This window comes from Neltuma alba, unplaced genomic scaffold (genome assembly GCF_004799145.2).
Source record: "Neltuma alba isolate B1F8T4 unplaced genomic scaffold, ASM479914v2 tig00011367_pilon, whole genome shotgun sequence".
Taxonomy (NCBI): Eukaryota; Viridiplantae; Streptophyta; class Magnoliopsida; order Fabales; family Fabaceae; genus Neltuma; species Neltuma alba.
Genome location: NW_021636064.1, coordinates 354,930 through 375,789, shown reverse-complemented (window position 1 = coordinate 375,789; position 20,860 = coordinate 354,930). Strand labels below are relative to the sequence as shown.

Sequence of the window (20,860 nt, the reverse complement as noted above, 5' to 3'; positions counted from 1 at the left end):
CATTCATGAATCTTTCAGGGTACCCATGTATTAGCTGTTATAGAAGATGATACGGTGCTTGACAGTCTCTGTGGTCGATTAGTTCAAGGCCAGTCATATAGGATCTCTGGTTTAACTGTGAGGCCTGATGGACTTGGTGTTCATAGTAGTTACCATATTTATTTACAGGAAGGGACGGTGGTTTTAGATGCAGCAGAACTTCTTCCTCAAGTGTCTTTATTCCTTAGGGGAGTTGATTGCTTATCATATGGTTATTATCATGATTGGGGTATGCTGGGTAGGTGAAAATGTTGGATGCAAAATTCTTTACATGTGCTTCGTTGAAAATGTTTGACGTGGTCTTCATGGATTTTTTTTTTGCTAATATGTTATATGTTTTTCTAATCTATTATTTGGTTTTCTAATCTGTTATTAGATGCTTGTGGTTATCTTCGTGAGCTTTTGAGCCCAACAATTGCTAAAGTAAATGGTGTGTATTGTAAAGAAGTTACGCTGATACTTGAGCAGAAACACTTTGAGGAAGAAGGAGGGTATATGTTATATTATATTTTATATAATATGTTTTTCATTTATTGTCAAATCAATTATTAGTATCAATTCATAGATACTGATTTCTCAATAATATTAACTAATGAATAATTACTTTCAGAAATATTGTTATATGTACTTTGCATGGAGAGTGTGCTGAGACCACCATTACATCATATAACTCTATTACTAACACTGAACATGTGTTTGTGGCAATACAACATGTTATAGGTACCAGTTTTTTTCAACCCGGTAAGAATATATCATGAAAGTAGTATGAATGTATTTTTGTTTATTTGTTAGTTCTCTTTCTAAGCATTGTCATTTTTTTATATAGGGGGGCCACATCTAACCTCTTTTGGTGAAGCTACAAGAGTCTTCTTTAATCCTGAGGTGGCTGGTATTGTTGAAGAAGGCTACTATCTTTTGTCTTCTGGAAGACCGATGCTGAAATAGTTAGGATTTAAAATCATCATGGCTAATGATATTATCATTAATGAAGTTTGTAATATTATTTCCTTAACTTTGTTGAAGCCCTATAATAACCTATTTTTATCCTTTTTTTAAAAAATTATCATGAACTTTTATTAATGATTAGAATGTTTGTAAGTTACATTTACAAGTGCATTACTGATGGGCAGTTGACAAACACGAGCTTTAGAATATATTTGGAATAGACTAAAAATAGTACCATGACCAAAAAATTATTCTAACTTCTGATTACTCATTGAAATTAAAAGATGTAAAAAAGAGACATAGTCAAATAATACTAATAGTAATTTATTAATGATTTGAATGTCTGCAAGTTACATTGCAAGTTACATTTACAAGTGCATTACTGATGGGCAGTTGATAGTTGACAAACATGAGCTTTACAAAAAATTATTCTAACTTCTGATTACTCATTGAAATTAAAAGAAATTAAAAGATGTAAAAAAGAGACATAATCAAATAATACTAATAGTAATTTAATAATATTAATATTAATCAGTTCAATTAGACATTACAAAGACACTTTAAAATGCATACAATAACATAACATTACATAATATTAACTATGACTTACTCATATCCTAAGCAGCGTGCCATGCCATGGACATCCTACAATATATGTAAAATTATACTATTTTATATAGAAAGCCACCGGCTACTGTGGGACCTATTATCTTAACTCTAAATATATTACCTAAAATGATATATTACCTATTATTTTGCAACCTTCGTCGTTTTCCCCTCTTCCCCTTTGTCGCTTATCCTTCAAAACCCGTAATCTCCATTAGTTACAAACCCTAACGCTTCGCCGAGTTCATTTGCCGAAGGTAAGCCATATTCGCAGCAATCTATTCCTCCTTCCATTAATTTAGTCGACATTCCTTCCTCTGTTGCGGTGAAATTGGAGTCAGACGATGATATTGTTGTTTCAATCTCTTCCATGGGTGCTTCCTCCTCCTCTGTTTCTTGAGTTCTGTTATGGGTATCAATTAAGCTGAGGAAATATCGAGCAAGATTGTTTCCAGCAACTGGGAAGACTTTCATGTATGAGTTCATAGTCACATCCTCAATCAAGAGAGGGTGAGATGAACTGACTAGTATCTTAACACGGAATGATGATTTGTATTTCTGGATCGTATGCAAGAAGAAGCTGATGTTCTCCAGGTTGTAGCATTCTGAGATATCCCATTCAATGTCGTGTATACCTTCGTTGTGAATGAGCCCGTAAATGCATCGGAACGGTATATACCGATGGTGAAACCATTCTGCAGTGCCGGCCTCTATGATTCCTGCCTCTGAAGCCTTCAAGACAATACGGTATGAAGTTAAGTTAAGGTGTGCTGATATTTCTAGAGGGCCGCATGTTACACGAACAAATCTAACTCCATAGATTTTCCATGTCCTGAGCAGAGCGTAAAACACAATTTCTGAAAATCCTTCGTAAGGAGGCATTTTGACAAACTTATCTCAATATCTATTCTCGGTTTATATAAGCGTTCTAGATATGTGAATGAGGATAGCGTGAGAGACATATATAGAAGAACTTATATATATTCTGTTCTGCGTCATGGTTTCTGCGGCTTCGTATAAGTTACCACTTTCTGTGTTGCATTTATGTTAATGATGTGACGTATGCTACTAGTATTGGGTTGTGATGATCATCATAATTAGCTCACTGTGTGAAACTATTTTAATTATAACTTGCCACAAGTTTCGATGCCTTTTTTTGTTTCACACAAGTACATATGCATATCTTCTACTTCATGTCATAAAACTGATACGTCGCAGAGCTGAAACACTACAGCGACGCGTCCTGTTACTCAATTTGCCTTATCCCAATATGTTACTCAATAGTTGATTATAATGAGTTGACAAGATGATTAGCCATTCGTCCACATCTTCTGCCTATCTTCTGCAATGTATTTGAATTTAATCATGTGCAATGATTTTACCACTGTTTACCAGCGTTCCCTGTTTCAGTTCTCAATTCCTTTGCAATTCTTATTTGTTACTTGTGTATATCCCTATTGTCTGCTTGCCATATGAAATGAATAGTCATATGACTGCATTATATACCTTTATCCAAACTGTGACTGCATTGTATCCTTTATCCTAATAAGACTACGCTTGCTACAAGCTTCTATGCCTTTTTTTATTTCACACAAGTACATATGGATATGTTCTACTTCATGTCTATTTAAAACTGATATGTGATAGAGCTGAAACACTACAGTGCGCCATCCCTGTCCACTCACTTCACGAACATGACTTATTCCTAATGTCTTCATATTTTTTATTACTATGTTCATTACATTACCACTCCCATGTAACTCTCCTGTTCCTATAAGCTTGCTATGGTTATCTTTTGTATCACACAAGTACATATGGATATGTTCTACTTCATGTCTATTTAAAACTGATATGTGATAGAGCTGAAACACTACAGTGCGCCATCCCTGTCCACTCACTTCACGAACATGACTTATTCCTAATGTCTTCATATTTTTTATTACTATGTTCATTACATTACCACTCCCATGTAACTCTCCTGTTCCTATAAGCTTGCTATGGTTATCTTTTGTATCAGTGAATTGTGGCCGGTTGGCTTTACAATTAGGACATCCTATGGTACAAAGGATCCTATTTTCATTCTGTCCACATCTTCTGCCCATTATTTGCAATGTATTTGAATTGTCTCCTATACAATGATTTTACCACTGTTTAGCAGTGTTTCTTATTCAATTTCTCGGTTCCTTTGCAATTCTTCTTTCAATTTAATCCTGTTCATTTTACTTCATCAGTATTCTTGTATGCCCATTCTTGTCACTCTGTTTTTAACAACATTTTCTTCTTTATTATTAATTATATAGAAGTTGGCAATTTTTTCTAATGTCATTGATGTTCATAGCTTATTTAATAGCTGACTCTATTGACTTGACATAATGATTACTTGTGCTGTCCAGAGCTTCTGCCCATCATCTGTATTTGAATTTAGTCATGTATAATGATTTTACAAGTGTTTATTTAAGTCCAGTTACTATATTTATTCTTGTGTTATATGGGCATTCAAGATATGATGATGAGGATGGAGTAAGTGACATATACAGAGGAAGGACTACGCTTGCTACAAGCTTCTATGCCTTTTTTTTGCTTGACAGAAGTAGATATGCATATCTTCTACTTGATGTCAGTTTTAAACTGATATGTGGTAGATCTGAAACACTACAGTGCGCCGTTTTGAACCATGTAACTCTCCTGTTTCTATAGGCAAGAAGATATGCATATCTACTTCTGTGCGCCGTCTTGCTAGAAATGTGTAGATATGCATATCTTCTACTTGATGTCAGTTTCGATCTTGCATACTCCTAATGTGTTCATATTTTTTATTATTATGTTCATTACATTACTATTCCCATGTAACTCTCCTGTTTCTATAGGCTTGCTATGGTTATCTTCTGTATCAATGAATTGTGGCTGGTTGGCTTTGCAATTAGCAAAGAAACCTATGCTACAAAGGATGTCGATTCTTCTCACTCTGCTTTAAAGAACATTTTTTTCTTTATTATTATTATTAATTATATAGAAGTTGTCAATTTTTTCTATTTTGGTTGAAAATGTTCATAGCTTAGTTAATACTTAACTTTATCGACTTGACATAATGATTACTTATCCTGTCCAGATCTTCTGCCCATCATTTGTAGTTGAATTTAGTCATGTAGAATGATTTTACAAGTGTTTAGGTTAGTCCAGTTATTGTACAAGTTCCATATCTCTCTTACAAACAGTTTGCCTTACTTATGTATCTGTGTTTCACTATGCCTGTACCGTTGATATGCTCTCTGTTTAACCAAATGTTGGTACTTTCCTATCAGCTGTGTTTTACATTATGGCTTACCTTTTTAAGTCGAGTTATTATACATCTATTCCTTATTTCATTTTTTCATTCCTTTTATGATTCATAGCAAATTGTGGCTGCATTATATATTCCAATTTGCTTATTCCAATTTCATGAAGTGGATATCTTCCTAACGCCTTGCACTGGAACTGGTTATTATTCTTGTCATTCTGCTTTAAACAACATTTCTTACTTTATCATTAATTAATTATGCACAAGTCGGCCTTTTTTTCTATCTTGAATGATGTTCATAGCTTACCCAGTAGCTGACTCTATCGACTTCACAACATTACTACAGTCTCTGTCCATACTTATGTTCTAACAAGGTATTCAGTACAAAATCTTCATTGAAATAGAATCTATTCCTATTGAATGAATTGACAAAAGTTTATGAAAACGCAAATGGTGTACAGGTTCCACCCATAGGCTATCAGATTTTATCAATATCAGATCATTTATACTTTATCTGCAAGATACAGCTACTGCCTTAATATATAGGTATGGCGTATGAAATCAAGTTGCAGGTCGTGATGGGTATGGAGAAGATATCTTTGCTGGCAATTGTCAACATTGTATGTGCTTTGTGTCATTCGTTTCACTCATACCTTCATTTATTGTGCACTGAAACCTAACTCTGTGCTTTGAAAACAAACTTGTGAGCTACCTTAGAATATGTATATCTCCGTGTTTTCAAATCTGGACAGGATAGGTAGCTTAGAATAGTAGAGAAGTCATTTGAACACTATCCAGTAATATCTTCCGCCCTCATCATAGATGTTTCCCGCCACAGAATTTCATCTTTATCATTCATATTTCATTATAGATGTTTCCCGCCACATAATTTCTTCTTCATCATTCATGTTTCCCACCACAGAATTTCATGTTTATCATTTGAAGTCTAACTTGTCTCTTGAATGTTAAGTCCAGTAACATATTTCATTAGGAATAAGTCATGTCATCCTTCAGTATAAAAACTGATTAGTTCCTTCATATTTTTCCACCGTTCAAGTATCTGTCTCTGATCACAAAGTTTGTAGCCTAAGGCTTCTATTCTCTACATTGTTGCTTACTCTGAAATTCACTATGTCACGTATATCATTGCTGAAAGATTTGAATGATACAACCGATAGGTGGCACATAGTGGCAAGAGTTTTCAGAAAATGGAATGTCTTTCATAAGGCAGCCCCTTCAGATATTTTTTGTGTGTCAATGGTTCTATTGGATGAAGAGGTATCTTTTTTCTTAGTCCCAATCTGAGTTATGTTCATTTCTTTTATGCAATAATGATTAATCGAACTACTATGTTTATGTGCAGGGGGATAAAATACAAGCAAGTGTTTTGAACAAGAGCTTGCATGACAAGTTTCGGCATGGTATTATTGAAGGACAGACTTACTTCTTTGCCAATTTTGAAGTCTCTCCAAATGTTAACCAATATAGAGCAACCACTCATCCTTTCAAGATTACCTTAACTCCAAGAACCCGTGTTGCTGGGAAACTTGCCAGTCTGCCAAGTTATTCTTATTCATTCTTCCCACTTGCTGATATCGTGAAGCTTGATCAGAGCCATGTTATTGATTACTTGATAGGTAAGTCACGTGCTTTGAAATATTTTATATGCTTTACTATTACATGAAGTGTTATTATTCTTCTTCTATTTCATTATATTGCCTTGAATTGTAGATGTTCTGGCATTTGTGAAGTCAATGGGCACACTTCAAGAATATCGTCGCGACAATGAAACCAAGAACAAATTGCGGATGGTCTTAACTGATATAGAGTATATAGGCCCCTACAATGTTTACTGTTTTTGCTTTGCTTTATTTTTGTTAATCTCAGTATAGTAACAGATTTTGATCTTTTATTTGAAACTTGCAGGGGAAGTGATGTCGAATGTACATTATTTGATGAAGCTGCCAATGATGCATTTATGTCTCACTTACAAAATACACAAACACCAGCTGTGTTGTTATTGAATATGGCCAGGATTGGATTTTCAGATGATGGTAACATGCCCATTAAAATTTTCTGGGTTCGATGTTCCATGTCACTTACTATTTTTTCTGATACACTGTTAATATGTAGGAAAACCACAAGTTTGCAACTCTTTTAATGCTACAAGGGTGTTTTTCAATCCACCTATTAAGGAAGTACAACAACTTATTGATAGGTTTGTGGATATAAGGAAAAAAATGAAATTATATAAATTTAATTTAATTCTGTATTGCTTTCATTTCTTTAGTTAATTAATTATATTCATTTTAATGTAGTGGAAAAGATAATGGCTCACCAGCTCTCTCATTTCTCAGTCAAACCGCGCCTTCTCAATTGAGCCAGCAGTCATGTTCTGGAATGGCACGAAATCAAAACAAGATCACTATCTCACAGATAAAAGATCAACCAATGGTTAGTGTTGTTTATTGTATGTATAAAAATAACTACAAATGCTAAGTTCATTTACCTTAACTCTGTGTGATGGCAGGGAGAAAATTTTGTTATTAACTGTATCATTCAGAAGTTAGAGACAAGATATGATTGGGTTTATGATGGTTGTTCAAAATGTGGCACAAAGCCCCGATTAGAGAATGAAACTTCCATATGTCCATCATGTCGCAAGACGCCAGATTCAATAGAACCAAAGTATTATTACTAATCACCTTATTATATGCTGTATATGATTTTAGAATTGTTAGTATACTAATTATTAAGTTGTGCTTTAGGATGAAAGTCCACTACACTGTCAAGGATCACACAGGAAGTACTTCTGTCATTTTCTGGGATAAACTTGCTGTTGATTTGATTAAAAATACAGCCACTGAATTGATGCAGATGCTAGAGAAGGTATAAAAATTATTCCAAATTCTCACAAGTCGTATTTGTAAATGAATAAGTCTGTATTAGATTAATATTACTTCATGTGTAACATTTGCCTACATAGGATCCTGAGGAAGTTGATTTCCCAAAGAACTTGGACAATCCTGTTGGGAAGAATTTGTTGCTCATTATGAAACTCAATGAGTATAACAAACGCCACCCAGGTTCTAGCATTAGTGTTTTGCAATATCAATTATGTGAAGATTTGATGGATCAGTTCACTCAAGCATCAACTGAGGTTTTTATTCTTTAAAAGATTCTTCCTAATTTACTGTTTTTTACTTATTAAATTAAATAAACAGATTTGGACTCATGATAGTTGTGGTCTATATTTGATTTAGGGTTCTCAGGTTGACAATGGAGAAGGTGAGGAACATGTCAAAGCTGATGAAACAGTTCCTCCAACTGCACAGACAGAGTTTGTTTCGGACTGTAATGCTAAAGATGATATGAAACTATCAGATCTGGTCAACCATGCTCCACATCCTCCTGTTAAAGCAAAAAGAAGAGGCAATGTGAAGAACAACGCAGTGAACCATATGGATGAAGCATCTCCAGCTCCTCAAGAGAGACGTCTGAAAGCTATCAAGATAGAGAAATAATTTAGTAAAAATGAGTCTGTTGTCAATGGTGGTTATGTACTGTTGTCGTGTCATTTATGCTTTGTAGCTGTTTAACTTGTGTGTCGCTGTTTTCTGTGTTTCCAGATTCCATTTAGTGTTTGTTATGTTTAGGATGGAGCTTCGTTTTAAGCGTGTGTGTGCGCTTTGTATGCCTGTGAGTCTTTGTCAATGTAATGTCTCTTTTTAATGAAAGTAGTTTGTGTTTGTCTTAGAATTTAATCCGGTTTCTGCCTTTATTAAACCATCAAACTCATAAATTTAGTTTGAAATAAGATACTATGATTTATAAAGAAATATTCAGTCTGATAAAGAAATAATACACCAAGGTCTTCTAATTCATGTGAATTAGAATTAATCATTTTTTTTTAGAACAAAGAAGCAAGCCCGTGTTCAAATTTTAACAATTCAAGAATGATTATAAGTAACATATGAACTCTCCTGTGATTGTCATGTTCAATGAAATTCATTTTATCCATGAAAGAATGTAAACAAAAGTTGCATTTGTTGTAATGTCCCTTTGGTTTTCGTTTGGATAACTATAAACATTATTTCCTCTTGCTTAGATTTCCGATTGGTAAATATGTATTGGGTATATGAGTGTTATATGTAATAACATACTTAATACATGTTGTCACCAACACTATTGACCAATATACTTTAACAGTAACACATATATATATTCGAAAATGGGAAAACTGTTACCACGGATAGGTAGTAAGGCAACCAATCAAAATGAAGGACTTGGATAGCTAAGAAATGACAAGGCAACCAATCAAAATGAAGGACTTGGATAGCCAAAAAGTGACCGAATGGTTATAAATGGACTACTAAAAATTACGAGCTATATATATAATACTCCATCCTCATTGCACAACAAGTTCATTGGCCACCATGTCTTCCAGTGATGAATTCCTGCTCCATTCTCAAGTCAATTCTACAGAAATGCAGACCAAGAAAAACATGCCAACGTCAGGTTTATTATTTCTTCTTTTGAAACATATTCTAATAGAATATTTATGTTACATTCATTTTTTTTTGCTTTTATAATGTTCTGTTATCTTGTACTTTACAATAACTAATAGTAATGTAATAGTTATTTTGTGTTCAAAGTCACCAATTTGTTTAACTTCATTGTTGATAGGAAATAATGGACAACATCAAAACACTTACATGGCAATTGTAACAAATCAGAGTGTAGTTCACTGTTCTGAAAATATTAATACTCAACCATATCCAGTTTTGTCCGATATTCGTCATAGCCGAAGAAGGAAAGCTACTGCACTCGAAGATATAACAAATGTAGCTTGCAATCTACAGGGGAGATTTGATAGCAATTTGTTAACAGGTTTGTGCGTCACTTTAATAACTAATACCGATTAAACCATTTCATTTATATGTTTGTCTGGGACAGGTTTAGAGAACTCTCAATGTTCTACGCATAAAACACCATTTTCTCAAGTTCAACCTCGGACGCGAAAAAGTGCTAGAAGCAGAGGACTGGAAAATATAGTTCCATGTATAACAGCTGACAAAAATATTCAACAGAAAGGTTTGTCAATGTAATTAATTTACATGAATCTAAGTTTAGTAATACATGCTACATAATTTATGGGTCTAATATATTTATTGTCGTATAAAAAAATCATAACATTTTGTTCGAAGCCATAGAGATCGTTGAGCTGGGAAGTTCGTCACTTTGTACAAATACAAGTGCACCTGTGAAAAATTGGCAACAAAAACAGACAAATGCAACAAATACATGGGCTAAAAGTAAGTATTTTGAATACTTTATAATTTGACTACAAGAGGCATAAAAAATATATTAGTTCATCTTTATTTAAGGTTAATAAAATAATGCATAATAATTAATTTTTTTGAATGACATTAGTATTACTGCATGTAAGTTACCTAATTGAGCGAATGATAATATCTTGCTCCTTAATTGTTAGGATCATGATATATGTTTCTATATTAGACCTTATTTTAATGCATGTGCAATGCATATATCAGACTTCGCAGAGCAAGAAATGTTTTACAAGGATATTGAGATCATGATTGGTGCTAATGATAATGATGATATTGAAGATAATATTAGGCACGATGAAAACATGGCAGGTTATTATTTTTAAGTTTTCCATTAGATGTTTATAATTTTATATATACATTTATATATGTCCATATGATAGTTTGGTTATAACATGTGTTCAATTTCAACAGATATAGAAATATGCAACACACTTACTCATTTACAGTATGCTTACCATACATCAACAGCTAGCTTGGATCACCAAATTTATAACGAAGGTATCATATTATGTCTAAATTTAAATATACTGTAATATTATTGTCTCCTTATAATAATCTGATTAACTTTAAATTGTTCTTTAGGATACATTGATGAGGGAGATCCTATACATAAATGCAAATTTTGTGGTGCTCTCATGTGGTTTAATGAAAGAGTCAAGAAAGATAATAAAAAAAGGTCCATAAATATCTTCTCAATGTGCTGTATGCAAGGAAAAATTGTGTTACCACCTTTGAAGACTCCACCTCCTATATTCCAGCGGTTATTTCTGCAAAAGGATAATGCACAGACGAAGAATTTTCTGTCAAATATAAGACAGTACAATAACATGTTTTCTTTCACATCAATGGGAGGAAAGATTGATCATTCTAAAAATTCTGGTGGAGGTCCTTACTCATTCATATTGTCTGGACAAAACTATCATAATATTGGTAGCTTATTGCCAGTTCAAGGTTCAGAACCAGTGTATTCACAACTATACATATTTGATACTGACAATGAGGTTTCCAATAGAATTGCTGCTGTCAGGTACTAGCTTCTTTTAATATCTTTACTGTGTATTATACCTATTTATTTCATCAATGAATTGAAAATTGATATTTATTTTTCCTGTAGTAAACACCAGAAGGAATCAACAATTGATCCAGGAATTGTTCTGCAAATCAAGATGGTTTTAGATGAAATTAATCCTTTTGTACAACAATATCGATTTGCTTCTCAGTTTCTGAGCATTCAAAATCATCAACATTTGAAGTTATGCTTGCTAAGTTCCAGGGCACATGATGGGCGAACCTATAATCTTCCATCTGCTTCTGAAGTTGCAGCATTAATTGTTGGTGATATAGATATGACGTTTAATGTCAGAGATATCATTGTTGAAGAGCAATCAGGGAGACCTCAACGAATTAATGAACTCCATCCAGCATATTTACCTCTACAATATCCTCTGTTATTTCCATATGGTGAAGATGGTTATAGAGATGATATTGAACACAGACAAGAAACTCTTGCAATTACAAAGTCAAGAAAGAGGTTAAGCATACGTGAATTTTTCACATACAGGCTTATGAGAAGAGAGAATGAGGTGTCAATCCTATTACATGCATCAAGATTACTTCAACAATTCATTGTCGATGGCTACACAATGATTGAATCACAACGATTGCTTTGGGTTAGAACTCATCAAAAAGAACTCCGAGCTGATTTATATCAAGGATTATCTGATGCTGTTTTAAGTGGTGAGAGAAATGCTTCACACACGGGAAAACGTATCATTTTACCATCAACCTTTACTGGTGGTGCAAGATATATGCTACAAAATTATCAAGATGCTATGGCATTATGCAGATGGGCAGGCTATCCAGATTTATTTATCACATTTACTTGCAATCCAGCATGGCCTGAAATCACTAGACTTTGCCAACAAGATAATGTAAGTCCATGTGATCGACCAGAAATATTGTCCAGAGTTTTCAAAATGAAATTACGATCTTTCATGAAAACATTAAGGGAGAAGAAGATATTTGGGACAATTCGTGCAGGTTAGTCCAAAATTATTTTTTTATATTTCTTAATGTTTAAATCATTAATTTTTTAAATTATTATTACTGTCTATACTTTATAAGTGATATTCATTATTAATACATCTTATCTTTTTTTATTTTCTACAGAAGTTTACACTATTGAATTCCAAAAACGAGGCCTTCCACATGCACATATCCTGTTATTTCTTGATGAAAATGACAAAATCAAGGATCCAAAAGCCATTGACCGGATTATTTCGGCTGAGATTCCAGATAAGCATTCTTCTTCTATTCTGTATGACTTAGTTCAGAAGTATATGATCCATGGTCCATGTGGAATAGTTAACCCAAAATCTCCTTGCATGAAAGACAACAAATGTAGCAAATACTTTCCAAAAAAGTTCAATGATGTTACCACAGTTGATGATGATGGTTATCCCACATACAGAAGAAGAAATGATGGAAAAACAATTGAAGTTAAAGGTGTTTGCTTAGATAATCGTTATGTTGTTCCATATAATCCTACCCTTCTGTGCATGTTTCAAGGACATATAAATGTCGAGAAGTGCAATCAATCTACTTCAATTAAATACTTATTTAAATATATTAGCAAAGGCAATGATAGAGTTGTCGCTACTATATTTGATAAGGATAACAACAAGGATGAAATTGTTGATGAAATAAGGCAATATTATAGTTGTAGATACATATCTGCATGTGAAGCATCATGGCGTATGTTTGGATTTGATATCCATTATCGGTTTCCTCCGGTTGAAAGATTGAGTTTCCACTTGCCAAATCAACAATATGTAATTTATTCTAATACTGATGATGTTGCGGACTTATTACAAAGACCACGAGTTAGTGAGTCACAGTTTTTGGCTTGGATGAAAATGAACAATGATGATGATTTAGCGGCAAATCTTACATATGCTGAATTTCCTAATTATTATGTTTATCAAAAAGATAAACGCCAATGGAAACGAAGAGAGAAGGGGTTTGCTGTTGGTAGAATTACACATGTATCGCCATCATCTGGAGAATTATATTATCTCCGAATTTTGTTAAATAAAGTGAAGGGTCCAACCTCATTTGATGATATCAAAACTGTTGATGGAGTGATTCATGATACTTTTAAAGCTGCATGTTTTGCACGTGGACTCTTAGAAGATGACAATGAATATATTGCTGCAATAAAAGAAGCATCAGTATGGGCTTCAGGATCTCAACTGCGAAGGCTTTTCGTAAGCATGTTATTGTGTTGCTCACTGCAACATCCTGACACTGTATGGAAAGAGACATCAAATATACTCTCAGAAGATCTACTTCACATACCTCGCAATGATCCTGTCCTCTCAGGTATGTGAGCTACAATTCTCATGTCCTAAAACATGTGTGTGTATATATATATCATATTGATATTTATACCAATTTTTTTCCATATTTTGTAGATATTCATATCTCATTGTTTGATAAAGAGAATATGGCCTTGAAAGAGATTAATAATCTTCTCAGAGCAAATGGGAAGACTCTTCATGAATTTCCATCTCTTCCATTGCCATTGAATACTCCAGTCATTGATATAGCGAACCATCTGATAATGCAAGAGTTAAATTATGATAGAGAGTCTTTGAAATTAAAGACTACCACGCTCATGCAGAAGTTGAATGACGAGCAGCGAATCATATATGATAATATATTATCTGCAACAAATCTACCTCAGGGTGGATTTTTCTTTGTTTATGGATATGGCGGTACTGGGAAGACCTTTCTTTGGAATGTATTAATTACAACATTACGGGCAAAGGGTGAGATAGTTCTTCCAGTTGCATCAAGTGGAATAGCAGCAACATTATTACCATCTGGAAGAACGGCACATTCAAGGTTTGCAATTCCTATTCAAATCACTGAATCTTCTGTATGTGGGATAAAACAAAATTCACCACTAGCTAATCTGATTAAGTCCACGAAGTTAATTATATGGGATGAAGCACCTATGGTTCAAAGATATTGCATTGAAGCATTTGATAGAACATTAAAGGATATCATGCACTCTAACTTACCATTTGGTGGGAAATGCATTGTTATGGGTGGTGACTTTCGTCAGATACTTCCAGTGATACCAAAAGGTACAAGAGCTACAATTGTTAATGCTTCCATTAATTCTTCATATTTATGGAATCATTGCAGAATTTTCAAGTTAACGAAGAACATGCGATTAAGGAAAACTAATAGTTCCAATGATAGAGAAAGGTTAGAATGGTTTTCGAATTGGTTGCTAAATATTGGTGATGGAAAAATAGGGCAATCAAAAGATGGTGTTGCAGATATTGAAATCCCTAAACAGTTGTTACTCACAAACTATGACAATGCTCTTCATGCAATTGTACACAGCACTTACCCAGATCTTCTTCATAATTTAGCGTCTAATGACTATTTCAATGACAGAGCAATCTTGGCTCCAACAATTGAGATGGTCAATCAAATAAATTATTACATGTGTTCTTTGTTACCAGGAGATTCATTTCAATTTCTCAGTTGTGATACTGTCTGTAAAGCAGATCAAGAAATAGATACAGTTGACGATTTGTACAACACAGAATTCTTGAATACTATCTCTTGCTCTGGAATGCCACCGCACAAGTTAGAACTCAAAGTGGGAGCACCGATCATGCTATTACGAAATATAGACCAAGCTTCTGGTTTGTGCAATGGTACACGCCTTAAAATTTGTCACTTGGGAAAAAATGTGATTGAAGCTGTCACGTTGAATGGATCGAGCCCCTATCAGAAGGTTTTAATTCATCGGATGGATATGAATCCTTCAGAAAGTCGTTGGCCGTTTAAAATGCAAAGGCGACAATTCCCAATAACATTATCTTTTGCAATGACAATTAATAAAAGTCAGGGTCAATCATTAACTCATGTTGGTCTATATTTACCGAAGCCGGTTTTCACACATGGTCAGCTGTACGTTGCATTATCCAGAGTAAGAAGTATGGACGGTCTGAAGGTTGTTGTTGACGATCAAGATGGTTGCTTCAAGTCAATCACAACAAATGTTGTGTACAAGGAAATATTTAGAAATATAGATGGTAATTGTATTTAGTGTATTTATCTATAGTAGCCATTTTATCCTATGTTACATTATATATTGTAATGACACATATTGATCATGAGTCCATATTTCCCGTGCAACGCACGGGGGGAGAAAAATCTAGTTAATGTTAAAATATAAAAAACGCGCGCCAACATTGTAAGTCACGAATCAGTTTTTCGCGCATCGATCATGGCAGTTTCTTTTTGGGCCACGGCGATCAAGGCATTAGTGTTCACAACGAACTAGCAGTTTTTCAGGTGAGAAAAGAGCATTGAATCAGAAAAATATGCACTTGATTCTAGCTACCTTTATCTCTCTGAACAATACTTGCTGCTGCAAAGTTTCTGTTCAGTTCATACTTCAAAACCCACTTCTCTCTCTCTCTCTTTTTCACGGTACCCAAATTTCACTCTGCTATTCAATGACGAAGATAGATAAGCAAAGCATCTTGAAATTTCAGGAAGATGCTTCCGAATTCCTATGCCTTGAACGGTAAATTTTTGGTTGACATTGTTGCTCAGTTTCTAGGTTTGGCATTGGGATTTTGGAGTATTTCGAGTTTCAAGGATCAAGAAGATCGCTGACTGATGATTGCTGGAAGCAGTGCTGACTGGTCGAATGTAAGGTAGGGAAGTTCCGGTTGCTTTTCTGATCTTGGACTCTTTGATTTTAGGTCTGATGATGCCGCTTTCTTTGTGCGGTTTCCTTAAGATTGGCTAAACAAGCTAATTTAAAGCGCATCCTATTTGCAGATTCTGGAACAAGACGTTTGCTTCGCTCTGCATGCTTGTTGGTCGTTACATCTCATGGTTTCCGTCATTTTCTGGCCGTTTAACCCCCTTTTAATGCGTCCAACGACTTACCTTACTCGGTTTCACCTTTCTATATTGTTAAGCGCAATCTTTTGTATCTTTAGGGTACGTTTGGATTTAATTGACTTTTATTTCATCAGATTTTCCTAAAAATCAATTAGGATAAAAGCGGATTACTAAAATATAATTGATGTTTGGATTGATCTTTTTATCAAAATCAGCTTACTAAATTGAAACTTATTTGGATGATAATAAAAAAAATAAGTTTACATGTAAAATGACTAAAAAAGTCATAAATTTTATAACATATATCTCATATATATAATTTGATAAATTTAAGAAAAATAACAAATTAATATAAAAGTTATAAAAATAAAAAGAGCTAATACATATTTATATTATTTATATATAATGTGATAGTTGTGAGAGAAATATTAAAATACTTAAAATTTAGCATAATTTGTACTCTGTGTACAAAATTTCCAATGTGTTGCTATTCTCTGTGTTCAAAAATTTATCAATTTTTTCTCATCAATTAAATTCCTAACGAAAACTTTTTCTCACTTTTCTCTAAATTTTATTATTTAATTTTTTTTTCATTTCTTTGGATACTTTCTTTGCGTCCAACACCTAAAATTGCTAAGTATAAAATTAAACTAAAAATTATTTTAGAGTGTTGAAATATTTTTTTTCATATGCTTCTAGTTTCCTAAATTATATTTTAGTACATTTAATATCTTAAAGTATTTTTTAATGTGTGTCAAATACCTCAACTTATTTTTGGGTGCATCTAATACCCAAAATTGTTAAGTATAAATTTGCATTAAAAAATATTTTAAGATACTAGATGTACTTAAAAAAATATTTCAGGATTTTTTATGTATCTTAAAAAAATTTCGGGTACATTAAATCCTTTCGTTTTTTAATTAACGTAAAGGGGGGCCCATTTCAAAATTCTTTTCTTTCGTCTCATTAGTCATTTTTTCTATCCCTTTCCATTTCTCTCTCCACGTTGCCCTTTGAGTTTGTCCCAAAAGCTATAAATTTTGGGTTTTGCCTCACCACCAACCATAGCTTTTTCTCCAAAAACCCATTTCCGCTAACTTGAATCCAAACTATCCCTCACTGTTGTTAAATAAGTCACTAACTCAGATTTTATACCTTCTTAGGTACGTTTACCTCTCCCATCGGCATTCCAAACTCACGCTTCATATTTGAGGTTTAAACCATAGTTTGAGCTGAAAAGCCTGTGAATTTAAAATACAGAGCAGATAGGTCTTTGAGTTTGAATATCTATGACACTTTGTGCTGGAAAATCCTGCAAAGCAACAATAAAAATAGGGTTTGGGTTGTACCTAAGAACTATAGTAGGACGGAGTTACAGAATAATTGGGGGGGGCAAAAAAAAAACTCAGCAAAAAGTAGATGAGAGAGGAGGATGGAATAGGTTGAAAGTTTAAGAGCTGGAGTACTTTGAACTTCAACCTCAGGTCTCTTTTATAGGCCATTAATCCATGTTAAGATAAAAAAGTAATTAATGAAGTAATAAGGTTTCTAAAAATAGAAGATGCATCAACAATAAATTGAAGAAATAGTAGGATAAGAATGAAGAAGCAATTAATAAAGTGATAAGACTGTCAAGTAAAGAATAAGATAAAATAAGAATGAGAAAGCAATTAATAAAGTCATAAGATTGTCAAGTAAAGAATACATCAAATAACGTGAGACTCTTCCTTTGACATATTCATAATGATCAAAATACTTACTGGTATACTTTCAATTTCAATTACTTTCATGTGACATTAATTTTTAACAGGTTCAATTTAAGGGTAGAATATTTGAATATAACACACAATGGTGCAAAATTCCTGGCAGAATGCTCCTGACTCTCCTTATCCAAAGAAAACAGAGGTTACGGAGATCGACTCAAGTCTACCTTTCCAGTCTGTTAAAGATGCCGTCGCTCAACTTGATCAAGGTTTTTCTGCTGAGGAAAAGCCTGCTTTTAAGAAGGCGAAACCTCATTCTGCAGAGGTAATTGTGCATTTTGGTTACTGCACAGGTTAGGGAAAATTGCACCCACATACCCTGTTCTTCAATCTCCCATTACATTGTCACCCTTAATATGGAAAGAATTTCAATCTACCCCCTAATCTTGAGCTTTATTCTAAGTTGTCCCTTACTACCTAATCTAGGCAAGGAACACGCCGCCTTTATCAAGCTTTCTGCCACTTGAACCTCTTTTTCGTCTTCCATTATTGAATGATAAATGGAACTCTTATGCAACACAAAATTAAAGAATGGCATGCTAATACTTTCATCCCTCACAAATCTCAATCTTCATTGCAAATCAGATTTCTGTGTGGCTTTGCAGTAATATAAAAAGAGAAATTGCCTTAGCTAGTTCCCATCAATTTTCCCTTTATCTTGTTATTAGATCTTTAAATTTTCAGAATCAGTTCGATACTATCCAGCCTTTTGTCTTCCCCATCTATGTTGTAGCAAATTTTATGTTTTAATATACAACAATTATGATCCTCAATTTGTCCTTGAAGTTAATTTTTTGTCAATCTCATAGTGTTCTTCTGTTCGTCGCTGGAAGATAGTATACGTGAATATCTGTTTTTATTTTGTACCTATTGATCTGATGATTGGGTCACTTTCAAATCATGACACCAAGTTTCAGCAGATTCTAAGACTGTGCTATCTTCTCCAAGAGATGTATGTTAAACTATTCCTTTCCCAGATGATAAAATCATGGGAATCAAGATCCAACAGGAAACTGTAAAACTTTTTTCTCTAAATTATTTGGTTGTTGTTTTCTTTTTTCTTTGTGCTTTGTTGCGAACTTACCTTCCCCCCCCCCCCTGGATATTGTTGTTTTATCTAGAGTGTATTTGCTTGTGAGACCCAACCTCACTTAGCCCAGAAAGAGATTAACACGTTGAAAGAACGACTAAAAATGTAGAAACTACCAAGGCTGAAGCTTTAGTGGAACTTGAAAAGGCTAAAGGAACAGTTCATGATTTTACTCAAAAGCTAAAAGCTTGTGGTGAATCTAGAGAGCTAGAAATTAAGGTGACCGAAGTTGAAAGGAGTCATGCAAAACAGCTTAACGAAACAAACAGTGGCAACTGGCAAACCAGACGGAATCAATGGTTCTTGGAAGAAAAGTTAGAAACTGCAGCTGAAATGTATGCTTCTGTTTTTACAAAATTTGATAATGCAAAGCAAGAACTTTGGAAGATGCGTTGAAAGTATCATTCAGCATTTGAAGCCAGAGTTTCTGCTTTCAAGCACGTAGCAGAAGATGAGGGTGTGATGGAGATGAATACAGAAAGTGTATCTGAGCTGTCTAGAGAAATCTCAACTGTACAGGAATCCATTGAGCAAATTGAGGTTGCCTCTACGCAAGCACAACAACAAGAAGCAAAGTTATTAGGTGAGAAAGATGTCAACCCTGAGCTCACCAAAAATATTGAAGCACAGCTGGCTAAGACAGTGGATGGAATTGAGGCTCTTCGAGAGGAAATGGACTCTGTCAGAAGTGTCACTTTTGAGGTCAATGATGCTAACAAGTCGCTGCAGAAAGTAGCAGAAGATAAAATCTCTCTCAGAAGCTTGTTGGAGTTTCTTGAGCTGGAACTGGAGCAAGTGAAAAGAGAGCATTCTGAATTCAAGGACAAAGAAACAGAAACTGAATCAATTGTTGGGGATCTGCAGGTCAAACTTCAGACAAGTAAGTATGAATAGGAAGCCTGCTTTTCCGAAGAATCTAAGTCAGAAGTGTATTCGAGGAAATGATCTTGACATTGAACCAGTTGTCATCTGAAACTGAAAATGCACGACGGGATGCAGATGACATGAAGAACAAGGCTTTAGAACTGAAGAAGAAAGCTGAAATCAGCAGACTTCCATCAGAAGATCCTAAGAAAAAGCTTAGACTAGCTCTAGAAGAAGCAGAAGCAGCGGAAACATCTGCCCTTAATCATATTAAGGACTTATCTGAGATGAATAGAGCTGCACGCTCCACAACTTCAGAATCTGATGCTAAAATTACAATCTCAACTGAGGAATTTGAGTTGTTAAGCCATAAAGTTGAGGAGTCCAATAAATTAGCAGACATGAAAGTGACTGCTGCCATGGCACAAGTTGAAGCTATGAAAGCTAGTGAAAATGAGGCTTTTAAGAGATTAGAGGCAACTCAGAAGGAGATCAATGATATGAAAACAACACAAGAGGCCTTGAAAAGGGCTGAGATGGCTGAAGCAGCTAGGATGGCAGTGGAGAGCGAATTTCGTAGGTTGCGCGAATGTGAGCAGAAGAAAGCTGCAGAAGCTGCATCTCAAACATTTGAAACACAGATTTCATCAGGATCATATCCACAGAATTGCAAGATTCCAAAGCAAAATCCAACTCCACTGACTAATGAGGTGCGGAAGCTTGAGAAAGAAATTTCAGCTTCAAGAAAATACTCAAGCCAAAAATTAGCAGCATGTTTCACCGGAAAAAAAGATCAGGTTGACAGCAGATCTGTATCTTATCTTCATAGGCATAATTTCGTATAAAAGTTTTGATATCAATATTATTATGTGCAGCTCATGAATGTGAGAGAAACATACCATTTTCTGTATATTTGACACCAACTTGATGTGACTTTGCTATTGCCATTTCTGTTCAAGGGATGCAATTAATTTGCGAGATGCCA

General features: G+C 34.3%; 2 protein-coding genes and 1 pseudogene across 2 annotated transcripts; all 3 read left to right on the top strand.

Moving 5' to 3' along the window:
* The first annotated feature begins 5,998 nt into the window (after positions 1-5,998).
* LOC114712510 (uncharacterized) lies at positions 5,999-8,391 on the top strand. Its single transcript, XM_028897056.1, has 10 exons — positions 5,999-6,145; positions 6,231-6,504; positions 6,599-6,695; positions 6,794-6,921; positions 7,001-7,085; positions 7,186-7,321; positions 7,398-7,555; positions 7,636-7,756; positions 7,854-8,027; positions 8,131-8,391. The coding sequence occupies exons 1-10, from the start codon at positions 5,999-6,001 to the stop codon at positions 8,389-8,391; spliced, it is 1,581 nt and encodes a 526-aa protein (XP_028752889.1).
* Positions 8,392-9,582: 1,191 nt separating this feature from the next.
* On the top strand, positions 9,583-15,950 carry LOC114712509 (uncharacterized). The gene is made up of 8 exons (XM_028897055.1): positions 9,583-9,757; positions 10,423-10,527; positions 10,630-10,716; positions 10,801-11,245; positions 11,333-12,258; positions 12,388-13,599; positions 13,692-15,335; positions 15,862-15,950. The coding sequence occupies exons 1-8, from the start codon at positions 9,583-9,585 to the stop codon at positions 15,948-15,950; spliced, it is 4,683 nt and encodes a 1,560-aa protein (XP_028752888.1).
* Positions 15,951-18,006: 2,056 nt separating this feature from the next.
* Positions 18,007-20,720, top strand: LOC114712508 (WEB family protein At5g55860-like; annotated as a pseudogene).
* Positions 20,721-20,860: the final 140 nt, after the last annotated feature.

Coding starts and splice junctions, on each gene's coding strand:
- LOC114712510 (XM_028897056.1), top strand. CDS start 5,999: ATGTCACGTATATCATTGCTGAAAGATTTGAATGATACAACCGATAGG. Junction 6,146..6,230: donor TGGTTCTATTGGATGAAGAG/GTATCTTTTTTC, acceptor GTTTATGTGCAG/GGGGATAAAATACAAGCAAG. Junction 6,922..7,000: donor GATTGGATTTTCAGATGATG/GTAACATGCCCA, acceptor GTTAATATGTAG/GAAAACCACAAGTTTGCAAC.
- LOC114712509 (XM_028897055.1), top strand. CDS start 9,583: ATGGCAATTGTAACAAATCAGAGTGTAGTTCACTGTTCTGAAAATATT. Junction 9,758..10,422: donor TGATAGCAATTTGTTAACAG/GTTTGTGCGTCA, acceptor TGCATATATCAG/ACTTCGCAGAGCAAGAAATG. Junction 12,259..12,387: donor ATTTGGGACAATTCGTGCAG/GTTAGTCCAAAA, acceptor TATTTTCTACAG/AAGTTTACACTATTGAATTC.